Source organism: Entelurus aequoreus, linkage group LG05 (genome assembly GCF_033978785.1).
Source record: "Entelurus aequoreus isolate RoL-2023_Sb linkage group LG05, RoL_Eaeq_v1.1, whole genome shotgun sequence".
Lineage (NCBI taxonomy): Eukaryota > Metazoa > Chordata > Actinopteri > Syngnathiformes > Syngnathidae > Entelurus > Entelurus aequoreus.
Genome location: NC_084735.1, coordinates 45853983 through 45876170, shown reverse-complemented (window position 1 = coordinate 45876170; position 22188 = coordinate 45853983). Strand labels below are relative to the sequence as shown.

General features: G+C 41.4%; 1 protein-coding gene across 2 annotated transcripts in view; it reads right to left on the bottom strand.

The window, feature by feature from the left end:
* Positions 1 to 22188, bottom strand: part of LOC133650692 (unconventional myosin-XIX) — a 29078-nt gene that overhangs the window by 6047 nt on the left and 843 nt on the right. Inside the window, exons 2-19 of one of the 2 annotated variants that reach the window (XM_062048243.1) lie at positions 21762 to 21912; positions 19652 to 19800; positions 19380 to 19493; positions 15938 to 16070; positions 15789 to 15858; positions 15620 to 15722; positions 13270 to 13366; positions 13102 to 13178; positions 11857 to 11947; positions 11561 to 11726; positions 5414 to 5487; positions 5201 to 5322; positions 2063 to 2176; positions 1797 to 1976; positions 1461 to 1598; positions 1286 to 1393; positions 1138 to 1208; positions 987 to 1066 (exon numbers count right to left, since the gene is read on the bottom strand). In XM_062048243.1, coding sequence (XP_061904227.1) covers positions 987 to 1066; positions 1138 to 1208; positions 1286 to 1393; positions 1461 to 1598; positions 1797 to 1976; positions 2063 to 2176; positions 5201 to 5322; positions 5414 to 5487; positions 11561 to 11726; positions 11857 to 11947; positions 13102 to 13178; positions 13270 to 13366; positions 15620 to 15722; positions 15789 to 15858; positions 15938 to 16070; positions 19380 to 19493; positions 19652 to 19800; positions 21762 to 21912 — 2038 coding nt within the window. Of the gene's footprint in view, positions 1 to 986; positions 1067 to 1137; positions 1209 to 1285; positions 1394 to 1460; positions 1599 to 1796; positions 1977 to 2062; positions 2177 to 5200; positions 5323 to 5413; positions 5488 to 11560; positions 11727 to 11856; positions 11948 to 13101; positions 13179 to 13269; positions 13367 to 15619; positions 15723 to 15788; positions 15859 to 15937; positions 16071 to 19379; positions 19494 to 19651; positions 19801 to 21761; positions 21913 to 22188 lie in introns of those variants that run through there. The other variant, XR_009826274.1, reaches the window with a different exon arrangement.

Below are 22188 nucleotides of genomic sequence, written 5' to 3'. Positions count from 1 at the left end.
GCCACTCAGTATTAGTGATCAGTTTACTTGAGCATGAACAGAAAAATGCAGGGGACGTTGGGTTAAGAGTACAAATTGTAGCACAGACATGCATGTATTTACCTGGAAATGTTCAAAAGAGGTTGCATATTTGGTTAGACAATCCTGTGTTATACACCAAAGTCCAAAGAAGAAGAGAACAGACTAAGAGAGATAGTGAAAGGAAATAACAATAAACCAGAAGACCTAAAGAGAGGAAATAAAACCATTTATTTATTTTTTTAGAGGTGTCCCGACAACCTTTTCTCTTTCCAATATGATACCTATGTTAGAGGCTTGGATATTCGCTGATACTGATATTCCAATGTTAGTAGGAATCATAGTAGATACTTTTATTTTGTAGTTTGGAATCAAATTAAAAATGTAGTTTGATCAAGTGAAATTACTCAAGAGAACAATGATAGGTATGAAACTACTAACCTTATGACAGATTCATGCTTTTGATGTGGCGTGTTAATTTGTATTTTGTTGACACCTACTGTAGTAGTCACAATTATTTGATTACATTAATCTCATGGCGCAGGATGTTGAATGATGCGAACAAGTTTGTTACTGGATACTTTTTTAATACACTTCTGCCTTGGGGACTTTGTATCTGTAAGTAATAGGTAACTATAAATATTTGATACTTTTTTATATTGACAAATATGCTGTTTTAGACTGCAATATTGGTCAATTGAGGACATTGCTAATGTGTGCTTAGCTGTTGCGTAGTCTACCATGTTTACCTTTTGTAAATGACTTGACTATAATACAAGAAAAGATCAAACTTGTGTACTTATTGGAGGATATTTATATGTTAACTGTCTGACCAGGTTTGCACAAGTAAACACAGTGCACGTGAGCTTATATCGGACATTTTAGCTACAAGCCGGGACTTGTTTTTTTGCTGATATCAGATCGAGACATGCCTACTTATATTTGACTTAACAACAAATTGGACTTACCAAGATTAGGAGTTTGTGACTTGATATTTGAGCATTTCAAAATGGCTCCATAGCGTTGTATGAAGCACTTGAAAGGAATTCTGTGCAACAAAGATTGGAAAATGAGCAAATCCACACAATGACAAAAAAAAACAACCAAAAAACGTTTTACCTAATAGGGAAGCCAGCAGCACTTATATGGATGGTCTCCACTATCCCACAAGCCTCCAACTGTATGATCACCTGGCAGCGGTCAACAAAAAACATTAGAATGCCTCCACTGCATGACAAGAGACGTATGTTAAGTAGACTTGCTGTACCTCCTCTTTCTTGAAGATGAACGGCTTACAGTCTGAGTTGGGTTTAATGCAGCGCGTGTAATGAGGAGTGGTGGTGTGCAGGATGCTCATGAGGCGCTCCAGGGAGTTCTGCAATAACATGAACTTTGGCGTCAAGACCGTTTCACTGCAACAATAAAGTCATGGTTAATCTTGCCTTGAACTTGGAGACTACAGTGACTTTACTGAGGGCCCTGTTTGGTGAATGCTCGCCCTCTTTTTCTATAAAAATATGCTGAAGCAGGCGATTGCCAGACTTCTGAAGTATACTGATGATCTCAGGTGCCACTGGGTCCTGGAACACAAAATGTATTTTCACAAATTGGTCATTAAAGAGAACCTATGATGATTTTCATTTTTACTTTTGGGGAACTCATTCGTAAAATGTTAACACTAAAAACATAGAAAAAGGAAATTAAATCCATACAATAATTGATAAAACAATCGACAATGTAATTGAGAAATAATTGTTAAGCGCAGCCCTGCTTCATACTAACCTTGTTTTTTCCACCATGCTTTGTATCTTGTAGTTGACTTTGCCAGCATAATGGGCCACAGTAAAGTGTGGCACCTTGCTGAATTTATCCCAGCTGATGCTGCCGTTATCACTGAGCTCCTTCTCCAAACGAATCCTGAGTACCTTGGCGTCAGAGGCTCGATTAAGGCGGCTCTCCTGCAGAACACAAGCAGGTCAAACCATTCCCCACTACTGCGGCAACAGGAATAAACACAATTGAGGGCAGCGGACAAGAAAATGACCTCATCGAGAAGACAAAACACACTGATAGGGCTTCCTTCGAGAAGGTCCAAACAGCTCTGGTTGTCTTGATATTTGACGAAGGACCACTGCAATCCCTCTGACACATATTCCTCCTTGAAACAGAACATTTCATGTAAGAAAATATATACCTTAACCAAGATAATATAATACCCCGAAGTAAATCGATTGCATTCATCATGTCTTCTCAAAAAGTTAGGTGCAATATTGTGAACTGTAACTCCCTTCTCTTTGGCCTCCCCCAGAAGTCCTTCCACAATCCAACTGGTCCATAACTCTGCTGCCCGGATCATAACCAAAACCCACTCTTTCCATCACATCACACGCATCCTGCAAAAACTTCACTGGGTCCTGGTCATGCAAAGAATTGACTACAACATCCTTCTTGATACCCTCAAGCCCACAAACAACCTCTCCCCTCCTTTTTTGTCTGAGCTCCTCTACATCGCTACTCCAGCACGCTCCCTCAGTCCTCCTCTTCCATCCACCTTGCTGCGCCATCAACTCGCTTCATCTCCATGGACAGCATAGATTTCAGTCACTCTGCTCCCAAACTCTGGAACTCTCTACTACCTGACATCCGCAAGATTGACTCATACATAAATATCTCGAGTCAAAACCCACCTGTTCCAAATTGCATACTCACTGTAACTGCCTTCACTGTCCTTTAACTGTTACATGTTTGTTTATCCTTTGTTGGTTTATCATTATATTTTAATTATTTTATCCGTGTTTTGTAAAGTGTCCTTGAGTTTTTTTAAAAGGCGCCTAAAAATTAAATGTAATATTATTATGTGATTAATCGATCAAATTAATCAAAGTATCGCATTAATCATGCAGTTTTGACTAAATAAATGACATGCAGTCAAGTTAACACATTTAAAAGAATTTACATGTAAGGACATTCTGACAAGAACATTGCATTTGTGTCCAAATATTGGGCTCTTTGTGTAAGTTAATTTAAATTATGCAAGTGAGTAATAACCTGTGATCAATAATGAATAATCCAAATTCAAAAGTGTGATTAATCTGATTTTGATCTAGTAAGGTTGTCAAAAATAACAACTATTGTGATTAATCACGAAAAAAAACTCGTTAATCATATATATATATATGTATACCCTGTATATATTAATCACGCAATTTATTTTGACCGCACTCATTTATCTTAACCGTGGATGGTTACTAAAAGGGTTGTTATATGGTCAGTAATCAGGTTAATGCAAACGTCAGTTAAAAAGTTAAAGTACCAATGATTGTCACACACACACTAGGTGTGGCAAAATTATTCTCTGCATTTGACCCATCACCCTTGATCACCCCTTGGGAGGTGAGGGGAGCAGTGAACAGCAGCAGTGGCCACGCCCGGGAATAATTTTTGGTGATTTAACCCCCAATTCCAACCCTTGATGCTGAGTGTCAAGCAGGGAGGTAATGGGTCCCATTTTTTTTTTTACAGTCTTTGGTATAACTCAACCGGGGTTTGAACTCACAACCTACCGATCTCAGGGCGGACACTTTAACCACAAGGCCACTGAGTAAGTGCAAAGATGAGTGAGTAAATCTTACTGTAAAATACACGCTGAATGTACTTTAATATAAAACTGTTAGCCAGTTTTGAACGAGTAAATTATGTGCAATCAAGTAAAACATTTAAAAAGGTTCCTGTTCCTGATTCTGACAATAAGAGTGCATTTGTGTCCGGATATTGAGATCTTTTTTCAAGTTAATTTAAATCATGCAAGCGAGTAATAACCTGTGAATAATCTTGATTAATCCAAATTTAATGTGATTTATCTGATAAAAAATATAATTTGACAGCACTAATTATAGTACAACTAACGTAATTTGTACATTATATAATAATACATCCATTTTCTAAACCGCTTGTTCTCACTAGGATCAGAGTAAGCTGGAGCCTATACCAGCTGACTTCAGACGAGAGGTGGGGTGCACCCTGGACTGGTCATCAGCCAATCACAGAGCACACATAGACCAGTGTTTTTCAACCACTGTGCCGCGAGATACAGTCTTGTGTGCCGTGGGAGATTATCTAATTTCACCTATTTAGGTTAAAAATATTTTGTGCGAACCCGTAATTATAGTCTGGAAATGATGTGTTGTTGTTGAGTGTCGGTGCTGTCTAGAGCTCGGCAGAGTAACCGTGTAATACTCTTCCATATCAGTAGGTGGCAGCCGGTAGCTAATTGCTTTGTAGATGCCGGAAACAGCGGGAGGCAGTGTGCAGGTAAAAAGGTATCTAATGCTTAAACCAAAAATAAACAAAAGGGTAGGGCCCCTAAGAAAAGGCATTGAAGCTTAGGGAAGGATATGCAGAACTAAACTAAAATTGAACTGGCTACAAAGTAAACAAAAACAGAATGCTGGACGACAGCAAAGACTTACTGTGGAGCAAAGACGGCGTCCACAAAGTACATCTGAACATGACAATCAACAATGTCCCCACAAAGAAGGATAAAAACAACTGAAATATTCTAGATTGCTAAAACAAAGTAGATGCGGGAAATTTTGCTCAAAGGAAGACATGAAACTGCTACAGGAAAATACCCAAAAAAAGAGAAAAAGCCACCAAAATAGGAGCGCAAGACAAGAACTAAAACACTACACACAGGAAAGCAGCAAAAAACTCCAAATAAGTCAGGGGGTGATGTGACAGGTGGTGACAGTACACCTACTTTGAGACAAGAGCTATATTGATGCATGCTTGGTTATGGTTTAAAGTCATATCCAACAATTGACGACTTTTTACTATAAACTGAGTTTCGTTTTTTTAATGATTTCTGCTGGTGGCGTGTCTCCGCATTTTTTCAATGCAAAAAATGTGCCTTGACTCAAAAAAGGTTGAAAAACACTGACATAGACAAATAACCATTCAAACTTACGGACAATTTAGAATGTCTAATTGACTTAACATGCAGGTTTTTAGGATGTGGGAGGAAGCTGCAGTACGGTGACAAAACCCACACACTGACAAACTCCACACAGATATTTCCAAACAGACATTCAAACCCTCGACCTACTGACCGTAAGCCCAACACGCTAACCATTAGGCGCAGGCTCTACATATAATACACAACATAAACGACTATAAATAATACCTGCTGAGCTCGAAGATAATGCGCCACAAAGTGCTGCTGCAGTTTTTCATTGGCATAGTTGATACACAGTTGCTCCAAATTGTTGGTTTGGAAACATTCAAAGCCATAAACATCTAGAACACCTGCATATGAAAGAAAATACATGTTCAAGTAAGTTAGAGAGAATACATTGCTACATGGCCAAACGGTGTATGTTTGAGTGTGGTAAAGTACCTATGAAGTTGCACCAAGTTGATTTGTCAGCACAAATGCTGTTGTTGATAAATGTCACAAGCCATTCAAATAATCTGAAGAGAAAGAAAACACTAATCATCTGCACTGTGTACTGTAAACAAAAAGACGTGATGGTTTGAGTGTTTGTTGACAAAATGTCTTGACACCAGACTACACACAACATTACGTGTGGTTTGCTGCATCATTTGTAGGGATGTTTTATGCTGCCGATATCGATACCTATCACATGTATTAACTGTAATTTTTCAAATGTGTTTATGGTGAGTGCTAATGACAGTTTAACAATATCAACACAACATTTTAACTAGTTCATTCTTCTCTTTTATAATTCTAAATTGTTTGACAAAAACAAGTACACAATATCTAAACAAAAGCAAAAACGACTATCTTTTACTCATTTAAATGCACCTCTTGTGTCTAGGGGATTATTCCCTGAGTTTGTAAACATGACATATAAATATAAAAATATTTGATCTCATCATTCTAGCATCAATCATATACTGATACTATCTTTGGTATTGACAACACCAATGTATAGATTGATGTGCCCTGCTCTTACGTACACACACATCAACAATTGTTATATTATCGTCTCTCTAGACCAGAGGTTTTCAACAGGGGGTCCGCAGAGGTATTTTTTGGTTGTTCTTTGTTTTTTGATATATATTTTTTGTATTCCACATGCAATTTTTCCACACATTTAAAACGTTTTTAATACAAATTAACATTGTTTATTATTGGCAGTGACATGGCCACCCTACTCACTGTACGTGTGTGTGTGCAGAAAACATCGCACAGGGCGATGTGATGCGTCTAGTGCAGTAGCCTTGGAGTAGTAGTACCTGTAGTTAGTGCATGCTGCATGCCGCTTTTGCTTGCTATGCTGCATGCTGCTGCTGCCTGATACTCATTGCTTTCAGCTAGTGCCGCCGGCTAGCCCTCTGTCTCAGAGGGCGAAAAGAGGAGCCGAGTGCATAAGCCTCCTCAGCCGGTACATAGCCTCTCCATTGTCAAGACTCGTACATGCCTCCTCGTGGCCACACACGGTAACTGGAACCTCGCGGTTCCAGGCTAAGTTGTACGGGATCTCGGAGCAGCAGGGGGCCCCAGAGACGGGGCATGCAGGCCCACCGGTGTGTGGACATGCCCTGGTGCCCAGTCAACCCCTGTCCCAGCTATGGGTAAATAACCCCAGCTATGGGCGAATAGTGAAAACCGCCTCAACGGTGGACCAGGCGGAAGATGGCGGCAGCGGAATGCACCACAACGGCTGGGAAGGCGGATGAAGGCTGCAGCAAAGACGGGTCCCCAGTCGTCTTGGTTTCCATGCCACTGGACCCTGGCCCGCTCAATGCCAAGGACTGTGTGGTGGCTGACCGTGCACCAGTCTCCCCACATTAAAAGATTCCACGCACAGGCGTCCTCCATATAGGGAATCCACCCTAACATCCCGGATTAAGTCCTATGGCGACCAGCGAATGGCGACGGGGGTAGGATTGTGAGATCTGGAAGCCTCCAGTCAAAAACTGGCACATAAGGCGGTGGGTGCAAGATTCAGTCGCTGGGCTCTTGGAATGAGGCAGAAAGAGCCCTTCGGCAGCTACACTCACGACTGAGCAGTCCTCTTTAGGATCCACTCTGCTCACCCCACCTGGGGAAGGGGCTAGAAAAGGTGCCCTAAAAATAGCCTGCCTCTAACCTCCCGACTGGACTACCGCATCCAGAGGGATCACCATATGCGGTCGAAAAACACGAAATATGAATTTTGGAGCGTGGAATGTACGCACAATGATGGATAATACGGCCAGCGACAGACCAGAGAGGAGAACTGCGATCATTGCCAGGGAACTGCAGAGATGCCGGATAGACATAGCTGCACTTTCCGAAACCCGACGTGCAGACGAAGGACAACTGAAGGAGGAAAAGGGTGGCTACACTTTCTTCTGGAAAGGAAAAGCCTCTGATGAGCCCAGAATCCATGGGGTTGGATTTGCCATCAGAAACCAGCTTGTTAGTCACCTCTCTGAACTTCCCGTGGGGATTAGTGAACGTCTCATGACTGTCCGTCTGGTGCTCACCAACAACCAGATGGCAACAGTTATCAGCGCCTATGCCCCTACTTTAGACTCTGAAGACGAAGTAAAAGAGACCTTCTACGCCTGCTTAGATGAGACACTGTCTAGGATCCCAAAGGAGGATAAGATTATTCTCCTAGGTGACTTTAATGCCAGGGTCGGCCGGGACCAACACCTCTGGAAGGGCACTATAGGGAAGGAAGGCATCGGGAACATCAACTCCAATGGAATCCTGCTTCTCAGCAAATGTTCACAGCACAACCTCACAATTACCAACACTCTCTTCCGCCAGAAAAACAAACTGAAGGCATCTTGGAGGCATCCTCGATCCAAACAATGGCATCTCATTGACTATGTCATTGTGCGAGCCAGGGACCGTTGTGATGTGAACATCACAAGGGCCATGTTGGACACAGATGCCTGTTGGACAGATCACCGCCTCATTCGCTCCACAATGTCCATCAGACTTAAGAGGAAAAGGAGGGTTCAAAAGAAGCAGATCCGGCCAAGGCTGAACCTCGAAGGCCTGAATGAAACTGCCACCCAGCAGCAACTTCAGACATCCCTTGAGGAAAGCCTCCAGCAGGAATACCCTGATAACATCGAAGAACACTGGAACCTGCTCAAATCAACCATCCTCGTTACCTGTAAAACCACCCTTGGGTACAAGTCCAGAAAACACCAGGACTGGTTTGATGAGAACGACACAGAGATAGAACAGCTCATCTCCAAAAAACGGAGTGCCTTTCACACCTGGCAGAATGATGTGACCTGTAAAGCCAAAAGAATAGCTCACTCGAGAGCCAAGGCAGATGTTCAGAGCCGGGTAAGGGAGCTTAAGAACTCCTGGTGGACTGAAAGGGCTCTGGAGATCCAGAGACTAGCAGACTCAGGGGACACCAGAGGCTTTTTTAGTGCTACCAGGGCTGTCTATGGGCCAACTTACCGCGGCCTAAACCCCCTGCGCTCAAAGGATGGGCAGCAGCTGCTAAAGGACAATGAGTCCATTAATGCCCGATGGAAGGAGCACTTTCAGGAACTCCTCAATCGTGACAGCACAGCTGAACCAGACATCACCAACCACATCCCCCAGAGTCCCATCAGGGAAGATATGGGGGAACCCCCCACCATAACAGAGGTTCAAGATGCCATCAGGAGTCTAAGGAACAACAAGGCTGCCGGACCAGATGGGATCCCAGCGGAGATCCTAAAGGAAGGTGGAAGAGAGCTCCTGTATCAAATCCACACCCTACTTCTCAAGGTCTGGGAAAAAGAAGAACTCCCCTCAGAGCTCAGGAACGCTCTTATTGTGACCATATTCAAGAAGGGGGACAAGGCTGACTGTGGAAACTACAGGGGCATCTCACTCCTGTCAACAACTGGCAAAATCTTAGCTCGTGTCCTTGCAAATCGATTGCTACCACTATCTGAGGAAGCACTCCCAGAATCACAGTGTGGCTTTCGCCCAGCTAGAGGCACAGCCGACATGATTTTTACAGCCCGCCAACTCCAGGAAAAATGTCGTGAACAAAGACAGCCTTTGTACATGGCCTTCATAGACCTGACAAAGGCCTTTGACACGGTAGACCGTCAGGCTCTGTGGAGTGTGCTGTCGAGGTGCGGCTGCCACGATAAATTTATCAGAATAGTGAGGCTTCTACATGATGGCATGGCAGCCACAGTGCTCAGCAACAGCGGCTCCGAGTCTGAGCCTTTCACTGTGGAGACGGGTGTCAAGCAAGGGTGTATCATAGCTCCCACCCTGTTTGCCATCTTTATTGGTGCTATACTGCACCTCATTGGCAAAGAGTTGCCACAGGGGATCCCCATCCTGTATAGAACCGATGGCAGGCTCTTTAACCTTAACAGGTTCAAAGCCAAGAGCAAAGTTAGAAACACCACTATCATGGAGCTTCAGTACGCGGACGACAACGCCATCGCAGCACACTCAGCAGAAGAACTTCAGGGTATCTTGAATGCCTTTGCTAAGGCATACAGAGCCCTGGGCCTTGCCCTCAACATCAAGAAGACCCAGGTCCTACATCAACCTCCACCCAACCAGCCAACTAATCAGCCCGCCATAAACGTGGACAACACCCCCCTTGAAAACGTTGACCACTTCCCATACCTCGGCAGCATCCTCTCCTCCAAAGCGGACATTGACTCAGAGGTCAACCATCGCCTGAGCTGTGCCAGTGGAGCCTATGCCAGACTCAGGAGGAGAGTCTTTGAGGACCGGGATCTAAGGGCTCAAACAAAGCTCCTGGTCTACAGAGCTGTTGTCATCCCCACCCTGCTGTATGGGGCAGAGTCATGGACTACTTACAGTAGGCACCTGAGAGCCCTGGAACAACATCACCAGCGATCCCTACGGAGGATTTTGAGGATCAGTTGGGAGGACAGACGCACCAACATCAGCGTCTTGGAGGAAGCCAACATGCCCAGCATCACCACCACAATTATGCAGCACCAACTCCGCTGGACAGGTCACGTCATCCGCATGTCCAACACACGTCTTCCCAAACAGGTCCTTTACTCCCAGTTGAAGGAAGGTCAGCGTGCCCCTGGTGGGCAAAAGAAACGTTTCAAGGATAACATCAAGACCAGCTTAAAGCATTTCCACATCCCCATGAACAACTGGGAGGAAATAGCACTGGACAGGCCTCGCTGGAAGAAATCCGTACAAGAAGGTGCAGCACTCTATGAGATGGAACTCCGCCGTATCGCAGACACAAAGCGACAACACCGCAAGGAAAGACAGAAGAAGGCTCCCCCCCCATCAACCACTCCCATTTTCCCCTGCCCACATTGCACCAAAATATGTGGATCACGGATTGGCCTACACAGCCATCTACGGATCCACAAATAGACGACCCTACGGAGGACAGTCATACTCGTTTCGAGTGACCGCCGATGATGACTCACTGTACCTAGCAGATGTGAAATCAAAACATGAATACATAATTATACTGTATTGTTATATTAATCTTAGCATTTGTGATAGCTAACTATTAGCGCTCAAGTTCCAAGCTCGCTATTAGCGGCGCTATACAGTATTCTTTAAATATCTTAGTATTGCACAATAACAAGGTACATTTGAGATCAGTTTGATTAAAAACACAATTTTACACAAGATACACAAATAGGGGGTCCCCGCTCGATTTCTCCATCTAGGGGTCCTTGGCCTGGAAAACGTTGAAGACCCCTGCTCTAGACTCTAATTAATCTACTTATTATTTTTCCTGTTAATATCAGTTTACTTGCTGCTTCAATGCAGCGCTGTCTACATGTGTTAAATTTTACTAAACTCTTATTGCTTGTGTTGTTTCAAGCTATCGTAGCAGCTAGCCTACAGATTTGCATGCCTGCTCCTGATTGCTCTGATTTGGTGTGTATGCAACATGTTTAGCCTGGTCCTCCAGTGATAATCTAACATGACACTGATACTGGGCAGCACGGTGGCAGAGGGGTTAGTGCGTCTGCCTCACAATACGAAGGTCCTGAGTTCAATCCTGGGCTCGGGATCTTTCTGTGTGGAGTTTGCATGTCCTCCCAGTGACTGCGTGGGTTCCATCCAGATACTACGGCTTCCTCCCTCTTCCAAAAGACATGCACCTGGGGATAGGTTGATTGGCAACACTAAAATTGGCCCTAGTGTGTGAATGTGAGTGTGAATGTTGTCTGTCTATCTGTGTTGGCCCTGTGATGAGGTGGCGACTTGTCCAGGGTGTACCCCGCCTTCCGCCCGATTGTAGCTGAGATAGGCTCCAGCGCCCCCCGCGACCCCGAAGGGAATAAGCGGTAGAAAATGGATGGATGGATGGACACTGATACTTTAAGATAGTAAGGAATGTAGTTCATTTGTCGCAATAGAGGCGATGATTACAGTATTAATTTAGGGGAGCAGGGCCTCCATGTGTATCAAGCGGTGGTCGGCATTGAAAGGCCTTGGTCGATCACATACTATTTCACAAAAAATCGGCCTATACTGATCAGTGGTTTATTGATTAGCACGTCCCTAATTATTTGACAATCCAATGTTAGTGCTTACTGGACATAGATGACTTTGGCCAGGCAGTCTCTCCTCACGCAACACTCCGCCTGGGAACAAGGCTTGTGTACGCTATGTTTCCCTGCTTTGAGAGTCCTCACACTTAGACACATCTCAAGCTCATCTGCAGCCAATTGCAATAGTTCAGCTGCTCTCTGCAAGCACTCTAAAAACAGAGAAAGACCTTTCTGAAGTTAAGTCGCATTAACAGGGGACACCCTGCACAAAATTTCCGTAGTCACTGAATGAAGCATCACACACACAAGTTTCAAGTCGTTTTAAATCACATCAAATACCTTTGGACTGTTCCTTAATGGTGCATGGCTGTGATTCATCTGCTGAAAGGAAGAATTTTACATTCCCCAGATGTAGAATACCCGCTAATATCTGCAACAAACGAGTAAATAGGTTATTCTTTCATCACAGCGTAAGCTATCAACCTATTGCTACACAAAAACAAAATAAATGTGAAATATTTTAAGTGTCAACATGTCCTATCGAAGTCTGTGAGCGTGTAATGATGAAGCCTGCTCGGATGAGAGGTGAAATTACTTCTAAGACAGACTGAACCGCCCAGTTGTGATCGATTTAATGCCCTGAGAACACAATGATCTGGATGAATGAGAATGTTGACAGCAACATTGAGGTTATCCATACCTAATTTCGGAATCAACTGTCGTGACGGTGTTCATGCATTGTCTGCTGCATAGACAACGGTAAGATTCTAGCTAAAATACTCAGGCCAAAACACTAGAAGGTTCTGCACCTCAAAAGTTGCATATTCGCTTGCGCACACACGCACACACACACACACAGTTGTCCATGCAATCCCCCACTGATGTCAAGGCTTCACAAACATTTGTACTTAAACATAACTTACCATTACAGATAACATCAGGGTGGTTATTATAATAAGTGAAACAAAGTTTCATCTACAGATTATTATTCATATCCAGCCAGAAAAAAGAAGCTGTTGTAGCGTGCATACACACACTCCATCACCATGGTGACATATATTCACGTGACAAGCACTCCCTGGATTGATAGGGTCTTTTCAAATATGAAGTGTCAACTTTTTTTTATGGATTTAAATGATATTCACAAGTGTTCGTAAAACTCCAGGTTTCAAAATGTTTACCCAACTCCAAAAAAAGGCAAAGTATGCCTCATTACTAATGAGCCTGCCTTTGTTCCACACTTAAATACTTTTGACCTAGCTGGGTGGACATGTCCACAGGCTGCATGTGAGAAAACGAATAAGAAATATGTGCGTACATTTTTTTATATTACGGAAGTATTTAAAGTACTATTCTGTTCAACTAGCATGTCACAAAATGTTGTAAAAAATAAAAAGGCATTTTTTGGGCAAAATTTATGTTTTTCATTTTTTAAAGTATTGGTTCGTGCCCTGTATAGATTTGGCAGTATCAGATAATATCTTGAAGATGTCAATTACCAGTACAACAACAAATAAACCTAAACCATAATCATGTTTTGAAAACCATCAGTCACGTATTCACAATAAGTGGATGACATCTTACCCTGAATATCTGTCTCTGCCTCTCGGTGTCAATACCCATGTGGACCATAGCGTCAACAGTCTCGTAGAAAGAATCCTCTACAAGATATTCAATGCACTTCTGTCACATTTGCAGTCAAAATGTAAATCTGAAATGAACCGAACAGTTAACAACCAAATAAAAACCAACCTTCTATGCTCTTTTCAACATTTGGCAGCCACACAAAGCGGTGTCCATGTGGTATATTCCACTCCTTTCTCTGGGCGTCAGTGCCCTCTTTCATCATCTTAAAAAAAAAAATCAATGATGTCTGAATTCAACACAATGTCAATGATAATTACTTGCAGTTACTTCCAGAAACTGATATGTGTACACCGCAATCTCTATATTATGGTTACATAATTAATATCCTGTATTTAAATGGTTTAACTTGTATATCATAATCTGCAGGTGCTATTTAACTGGCGGCCCAGGGGCCAAATCCGGCCCGGGAAACTTGGGAGACCGATATTATTGCAGTCCTAAAAACACTTGAGTGTTCCTGTTGTAAAGAGGAACTTGGACCACTGTAAACACGTTGGCACATCTTTGCATTGACATTTTAATCTTGTTAGCAAACATAGAACACTGCGCTCCAAACTTGTGATTTACAGAACTAGGCATTCCTCAAGGCACCCCTTTTAAGTCCTCTCCTTTTTGGCAGTTAGACGTTTTTCCGTAATGTGATTTATGTAGCGTGTTTACTTCAGATGTGGTCAGTATAGTCATTTGTTCAACTTATTTAGTTATACTGGTAGTGTTCCTGAAAGTTCCATTTTATGTCCTCTCTTTTTCATCATTTGGACTGTAGCTGGTATTCTGACACGTGACTTCTTCCCGGAGGTGAAAACCAGTGGTGGTCGACCAAGCTAAGATGGCTGTTGTACAGGAAGCATGGCGCAAACTATCGGAGTACAAAAGAGGCTTAAATCTTCCTGCAAAAAAGCAGATACGAGCAAAAAAATCTAACTATGCAATGGAATACATCCCTATACTTTATCAAAAAAAGATTTGTCGCGTGATATCAAGGATTCTGTTGGTCACGTTCCCAGACATATCAAAAGATAGTGTCCAGGCGCCATTCTACAAGACAAAACAGATTGGAAAAGCATGATAGATAGATAGATAGATAGTACTTTATTGATTCCTTCAGGAAAGTTCCCTTAGGAAAATTAAAATTCCCTCAGGCCTACAACTTCTTTATGTGTGGCTGGGTCAAGAAAATTTGTATCAAGACTCCCATATAAATATTGTCCAGGGCCCCCGAATGGAGCTGGGATAGGCTCCAGCCACCCCCGTGACCCCGAGAGAGACAAGCGCTAGAAAATGGATGGATGGATAAAATAAATAGACACACCATTAGAAACCCCACTAGTTTTGCATGTTTTGTGATTTTTACGCATCACTGGTAGTGTTTTAGGCCATGTCTACACTAAGTCGTTTAACCCTTTAAACGATTAATTATTTAGCCTAAGCCCCGTTTCAGCCACTAAACCAGTGTTTAAAGTCCCCCTCCTCGGACAAATTTTTACACGGCTAAGTGCGCCGTGTATTTCTTGAATCTCCGGCACTTACCTTTGTATGAACTCATTGATCGTTTACTAACTGAGTTCAGAGAGGAAGTGACGCCAGAAAGATCGCGCCCCACACAGGAAGTGACGTCAGAAAGACCGCGCCACAGCCAGCTTCATAATAAAGTGGTTTCGTAGCTAATAAGGTTAGGTGTGATTTACCCTGGATAACCTGAGACAGGGCCTGAGTCTCAGTATTTCATCTCCTTTAATTGCTAAGCTTTTATTGTTTAAAATATTGGTTTGTATTGTAGCACTTTAAGACTTATTTTACGGTAAATGAAACGTGTGTAACAAATATATTTTAAAAACTCTGTCTCTTATTCCTCTAAGTATATATCACTATGTTCTAAGAGTGTACAGCTTGTAGGTTCAATGTGCACAATTGAATATCTTAGTTGCTCAGACAACAATGTGTTTATATACGTTTAGATTGGCGAATGTCGAGTCTTAATGTGGAAAAACGTTAATGTCTCTTGTTTTCATGTTAGCATTTAAGCTAGCGAACTGGCGCCAGCCAGTCCGAAAGTTTATCAAAATGCAGTTATCAATCACAGTTTTTCGATCATTTTGATTTAAAACGGTAAAACTAACCATCTGGAGTTTTACCGCGGTTATCATTAATACGGTTTATCGTTACATCCCTATTAGTTCATTGCCCCTGTTTTTGTTAATCATTATCTATGCAGTATATTTATAGCATCTGTATATTGTATCTACATCCATCTATCAATCACTATAGTATGTTCATCGTACTTTATTCTGTACATTGGAATCTATAAATACTGTATGTCCATAACGTCTAAGAAATCTGTACATTTTGGCTGGTCAACCATATGTCAAGATGTACGTTCATTCACTGCATATTTGTCAGAGAGATTCTGTTTCTTAAATGATTTAAGATGATTGCCAGAAATGGTTAGCATTACCTGGTAAAAGATGTGGAAGTTCCTTTCATTAGCAGGTTGGCAGGCCACTCTGGTCTTCTCCAGTAAATATGTTTGCACAGATGCCCCGACAAGCAGCTGACACCTTTGTTTAAAAGCGAATAGTTTTGAGTGTTCCACATCTCATCATCTCATGAGCACCAGTGATTACCTGTCAAGATGGAGCTGGATGTACTTTCCAAAGCGACTGCTGTTGTTGTTGCGGAGTGTGCACGCATTGCCTGCATGAAAGGCAGAGAGGACCAGCGTCCACAGGAGTACTTTTTTTTATTTAACATACTGTATAGCATCATGTCTTACCAAAAGCTTCCATGATGGGGTTGGAGTCCAGAACTCTCCTCTCTATCCTCTCTACAGTGTCCTGACTCTCCAACACGGAGGAGGAAGCTGCAACCGTGGCGTAGTATTTCATCAGGCAGCGAGAGGTCCATGTCTGTGCAAGAACAGAAAAAAATCCCTTACAATTTACCTATTTTTTTATATATGAAAAACACAAGCAGGTATCAGAACTCTTCTTTTCAATCCCTTGCAGGGAGGGATTGTTCATTCACTAAAAATCAATTCAATTTCCAACACTCATCAAAATTAGCAGTTAATTATTTGTTTTTTGTTATTTGCTTTTTTCTAAATAAGTTTGTAGTTTCTCCGATAAATTTAAAGGAGAAGTATGATGAATTTTGTCTTCTCTGACTTATAAACGTTGTTACAATGTTGAACACTAATGTCTTTGTTTGCATTTTGCAGTCTGGCTACATTGCGACATCACAGCGAGGTGAACGTACTTATTTGGACACTAAGGCAAGTTCCCAGCCGGGCTATAACGAGTATTACTTTTTTGTAATTATGGCATGCATATAACACCGACATGCAACATGCAGTGACATAAATGCTGCTAAAAACAGCTGTTTTTGTATGCATGTCTGAATTGATCGGCGAGTGTGCAGGTGTACCAAATGATGTGACCGGGCGAATCTATATACCGGTAATGCTTATGAAGTTAATTTTCGACAGCGTCTGCAAAAATAAAAATGACTCCAAGATATTTATTTAAAGTGTCCATTTTCAAAAGATAAACTACAATACTTTGGGAGAGGGTGGGAATGTGGTTCTACTTGCAATGTGAAAGCGCCTCCAGAAAAACATCTTGCAGACAGACTCAAAAACAGGTTGTTAAAGTGACTGTGAAGCAAAATTTACACCAAAGCATATCAAATACACATTATCTAAACCACAAGGAAGTGTTTTAAAATGTAGATTAAAATCATCATAGGTCCCTTTAAAATAAGAAAAATATGTTGTTTTATGCTGTGGCGCTCTATCACTATGTTATTATTATCCATCCATCCATTTTCTACCGCTTGTCCTTCTTGGGGTCGCGGCGGGTGCTGGAGCCTATCTCAACTGCATTCGGGCGGAAGGCGGCGTACACCCTGGACAAGTCGCCACCTCATCGCAGTCACTATCAACATTATTTGACTCCTCATTGTCTTGTTCTGCTTTAAAGAAACTGCCTATTGTCTGTCTTACCGACATTCTTTATGGGAGGTCCCGGAAGGACAGTTGATGGAGGTTACTTAATAGAAATGACTAGAAACGCTAAAAATAATCGATAAAGTCAGAAACATGGCACCTTCGCTCAGTCCACAGCACATTAGTGCACGTAATAAAGACAAGTCAAAAGAAAAGCCAGTTATTTAATGTGACCACTTCTCCCGCAAGTTTATGAATGATAGCCAACAAGCCACACCAGCCAGGAGAGCAAAGCCAGCGTGGATTGCTGTGTAAAATACAAGTATGTTTGCTAATATTGGCCGACTGATATCGTCTTCAAATATTGACATTAAAATTGGACATCAGGTCATATACATGTAATTTTTTCTGACAATGATGATAATGGATAAGGTATTGGTGGTATGGAACCACGTGACCTCCAGGCACTTCTGGGTCTCAACTGCTGTTTCTATGGAATAGGCAACCGAGGATAGATTTATTAATCTAGTGTATTATTACTATTAGTGAGGTGAGACATTGTACCATAACTGTATACCAATGATTCTCAAACTGTAGTGTTTTTTTTGTATTGGTACGCCAAAGAATTACTTGATTATAGTTAAGTATTTTATTTTCCTATATTCAAACACAGTGTTCCTGTTTAAACTGTGTGCAATGTTACAGTGGACAAAAATACAATTATAAAAATCAATTATAATTATAATTTATAATTATAATTATAAAAATACAATACAAACTTTGGAACAATTTTCCTTGTGGATCATTAAAGTTTGTCTAATATTAAGTTTCCCTGTTAAAAAAAACCTCCGCCTTGTTTTTAATGAATATGAACTACGCTACTCTATTTTCAGGGATGTGAGCACCCTTTGAGAAAAAAAGAGGAAAATTGAGAAAAAAAGAGAAACATTTTTATCAGCACAAGGTGCTGCCACGCAAACCCCGAAATAAAATTTCGAAAATCATGACAACATTTACTGCAATTGGGTGCATTTCTACACTATATTTTATCATTAGAATTATTCTCATCCAGCAACCTATTTTGGCTGTTGTCCCATGTAATGTACCACAGAATGTTTAGTTGTTTTTGTAGATAACTTACTAAAATTATTATCATTGAAAATGTAATGTAAAATTATATAACATGCATGCAAAAAACCTTACTAATCGTCAACTCTGTCCTGTAACCACAACCCCTCGAGTAATATACTTCTGGTGTTGTGACCTCGGTTTACAATCAGTCACATCAAACATATATCTTCTCGCTGGCTACTAATAAATACTCTAGAACTACAACTGGTTCGGAACTAACAGTATTTGGATTATAATCATCTAAATATGATTAGCAGCAAAGTGGACAGCCGTCAACATTGAGGCTCAGAGAGCGAACGGGAGACCACAACACGTAAGCAGTTAGATGGGTTGCTAACTAGCGAGCTTGTTTCCGTGCCCCCGATCTTCTCCTTGTCTTGCAATTCGATCCATACGTTGGTGGTGCCCATACCAAGGATAGTATCAGTATATGAGTAATGCTTGATCAATGTTTTTATTTTCTCAAAATATGTTTTTGTTATTTTTTTTAATGTTTACAACTAGAAGGTATTGCTTTAGTTTAGTTATGGTTACTATTGACTTTTGATCAAACAATTTAATGTAATACAAGAGAATAAGGAACTCATTCAAATATGTTGATATTGTTAAACCGTCAAAAGCACTCACTACAAATAAATTTAAACTTTTACAGTTGATACATGGGTTCGATATGGGCCAATCTGACTCATGGATGATCGGTTTTGGAATCAATCAATCAAAGTTTATTTATACAGCCCTTAATCACAAGTGTCTCAAAGGGCTGCACAAGCCACAACGACATCCTCAGCTCAGATACCACATCAGGGCAAGAAAAAAGTCAACTCAATGGGATACAATGAGAAATATTCAAGGGGACCGCAGATGTGCGGACCACCTTGGGCGACCGGTGCAATGAATGTCGAGTGGATCTTGTTAATAGTGTGAGAGTCCAGTCCATAGTCAGCAGCATAATACCATGATTGGAACATCCTATTAAGCATCTCTAGGAAATATTGTGATAAAGCTCATTTTAAAATAATTTATTGCGTTCTTATTTGATGACATCAGGCAAACATTTTATTTTAACAGAGGGGTGATTATTTCCTATAGCTATTGTGCGCCACCTTGAAATAGAGCAGGTGGTCACACCTCATTGCTTTACCTTCCCAGCACCGCTCTCCCCACTGACCACCAAGGACTGGTCCACAGGCCCCAACTGACCCTTAACATTTCTGTAGGCTTCCTCTGCCACGATAAAGATATGTGGCTTAGACTCCTGCAGAGACACATTACGGCTTACAGATAGGATCACAATTCATATACACGTGACAATTCATATATGCATATAATATTCCGGGTCTGTAATGTCTATCAGTTTTAAACTCTTCCACTTTCGGCCGTATTACAAATTATGTATTGCGTTGTTGCAAATACCTTCAGCTTGGGAGTACAGTGATAGCCTGTCATCGTATCCAGGGAGTAAAGGTTAGGAACAGACTGGAAGGGGTTAAGAGCCACCAAGGTGCAGCCAGCGTGGGTGTAAAACACCTTCATTCCATATCTGGCCTGCAGGCATAGCAGAACTGCCAAACAGAAACATTATGTCTCATTAGGTATGCGGTCAGTGTGTGTACTACAGTAGTGGAGGTCAAATGAAAACACTGAGCATATGTAAATTTGAAAAGAGGTGAGTTGACTTTAATATATTTTAACACTGACAGCACAGGGAATAACAAACAATGTTGGTTATCGGGAACACACAACTGCACTCTTTATAAAGTCATAAATCATAACATTTATGGATCTGGTGAAATTCAAAACTGCGTAAGTAATGTTTAAGAAGTAACATGCTGTCAACAAATATCAAAAAACGCAGAGATAGAGATGGAAAATATAATTTGGGAAGTAAACAGATTTTAAAGCAGCTTTGTTATCACAGTGTCACGTTGTGATTGTTGGTGTGACCCCAGGATGCAGAAACAGCAGGGAAAATGGTCCCTTGATAGGAAAGGCAGGTGAAAGCAACGTAGGTAACAATGTAGAAAGAGTGTGGCTTACAGAGGGTGAAGCACACAGAACATAGCAGAAACACACATTGAACCAGCACTGTCTGCCATGTGATCCTGACAAAATAAACCCTTCTTATTAGTAACTAAGGACAGGTGTGAACAATCAGCGCTCCAACAGGAAGTAGAAAACAAGGGAGAAAACGGAAATAAATACCAAACACAGGAAACCACAAACAAAAGTCCAACTGTCATGAAGAATCATGACACCAAACAAAGCAATAACAACACATTCGATTTAAAAATAATTACAAAAAATATTTTTGATAGGTACAACTAAGTTGAGGGAACATAGAAAATAAACCTAAAGGTCTAATGTATTTATACAAACTACATTTAATGAAATTGATGAGTGGGTTTATTTTTGTGACTATATGTGGATGTAATTATATACTATATGAAATGTACTGTGTATTAATATTGGGACTATTGTCAAGTATCAGGTGATTAAATATTGAATTGTTGATTACAAATCAGATTATCAGCTTTTGCTTCTTTGTTCTCCTTTTTGGACACACATAATGTGTCTATTTTCTTTTACCTCTATTGGTACTATTTTGTTTTGCAGAATAAGATATTATGTTTGCTATGCTATTTTGTTTGACTTTTGTGATGGAGAGTATTTTCTGGTTTATTGTGTTAAAAAAAACAGACATTTCTGCAGTACTCTTACTATACAAGCTCCAGTGACAGTGAAGGTCTTACCCGTGATTTCCACAGGATGCAGAACAGCAGCGAAAAGTAACCGCCACAGAACGGCACCGCCATCTGCCTTCCGGTAAACCCCAACGCCTTTCAGTTACGGCTCCGCCATGCAGCAAAATAGCGCAGACTTTTACGAGATCTCGCAAATCCGCAAAAGATCATGTGATAAAATAAACACTGAAGTAAACACCGTGGAACGTCTCCAGCTTTGTCGTTCATCAATACCCACAAACGGGAGCGTCTGTGATGGCATTGACTTAACTCCTGGAAAAGACGACAGTTTTGCCTTGCAGAACAAGAATGTTATTTTTTTTTGTAGCAAGCAACAATACAACAGTAACATAATCCCTGGCGAGCGTTGTAAACACACATACATACATACATTTCATTCAACTCCTACAAACCACTACCCTGCTTTACCACCCCGCCGTATCAGCTGGTATTTGACACAGGCCCCATATAGCTTCCCGGGATATGCCTGTATATGCTTCTTAAATTTTGAACCTCCAGAATCAGCATGTTCTCATCAATTTGTGACAACGAGGTGAAATTACTTCTGAAAACCTTTTAACAAGTTGACTTCATGTCCGTCCCCGCCCATTAGGACGTTGGAAAGTTTAAAATACGATCTGCCCTATTTTCGGATAATTAATTTTGTGTCCATTCCTGACTTACGGTCGGTGCCGTTCCGCAGGCTGTGGAAACGGACACGTTGACTTGAATAAAAACAGAAGGACGTTTCGCATCCTGTGGAAATCAGGGGTCAGCGTTACCTGTTGTTGGTGTCACTGGGTTGACTTTGGTGAGATCATCATATGTGTGCAGTTGGGCTTCATCGTCAGTGAGGAAGGCAATCATTTCGTCCTCCAGGGAATCATGAAGGTGTCCATCAGAGGAATACACCTTCTGGACAAATCCTTGCACCTGTAGAGCGCGATCGAGAAAACAGACAGACAAACCATGACATTCTACTATTATTTATTCATGCCAAAATGTGTTATATGTGCTGTTTAGAATGGTCAAACAATTTCACTTCAACCTGACCACTTCTTTATCACTTCAAGTGGATTGAACATGCAGCTTACCTGGAGATTGTCAACAGTCTCAGCTGCGTGGACAAATGTAATCCAATGAAGAAGGTAAGCTTTGTACACCGCCGCTTAAACCTTACCTCTTAATATTATTAATGAAATGGGTCAA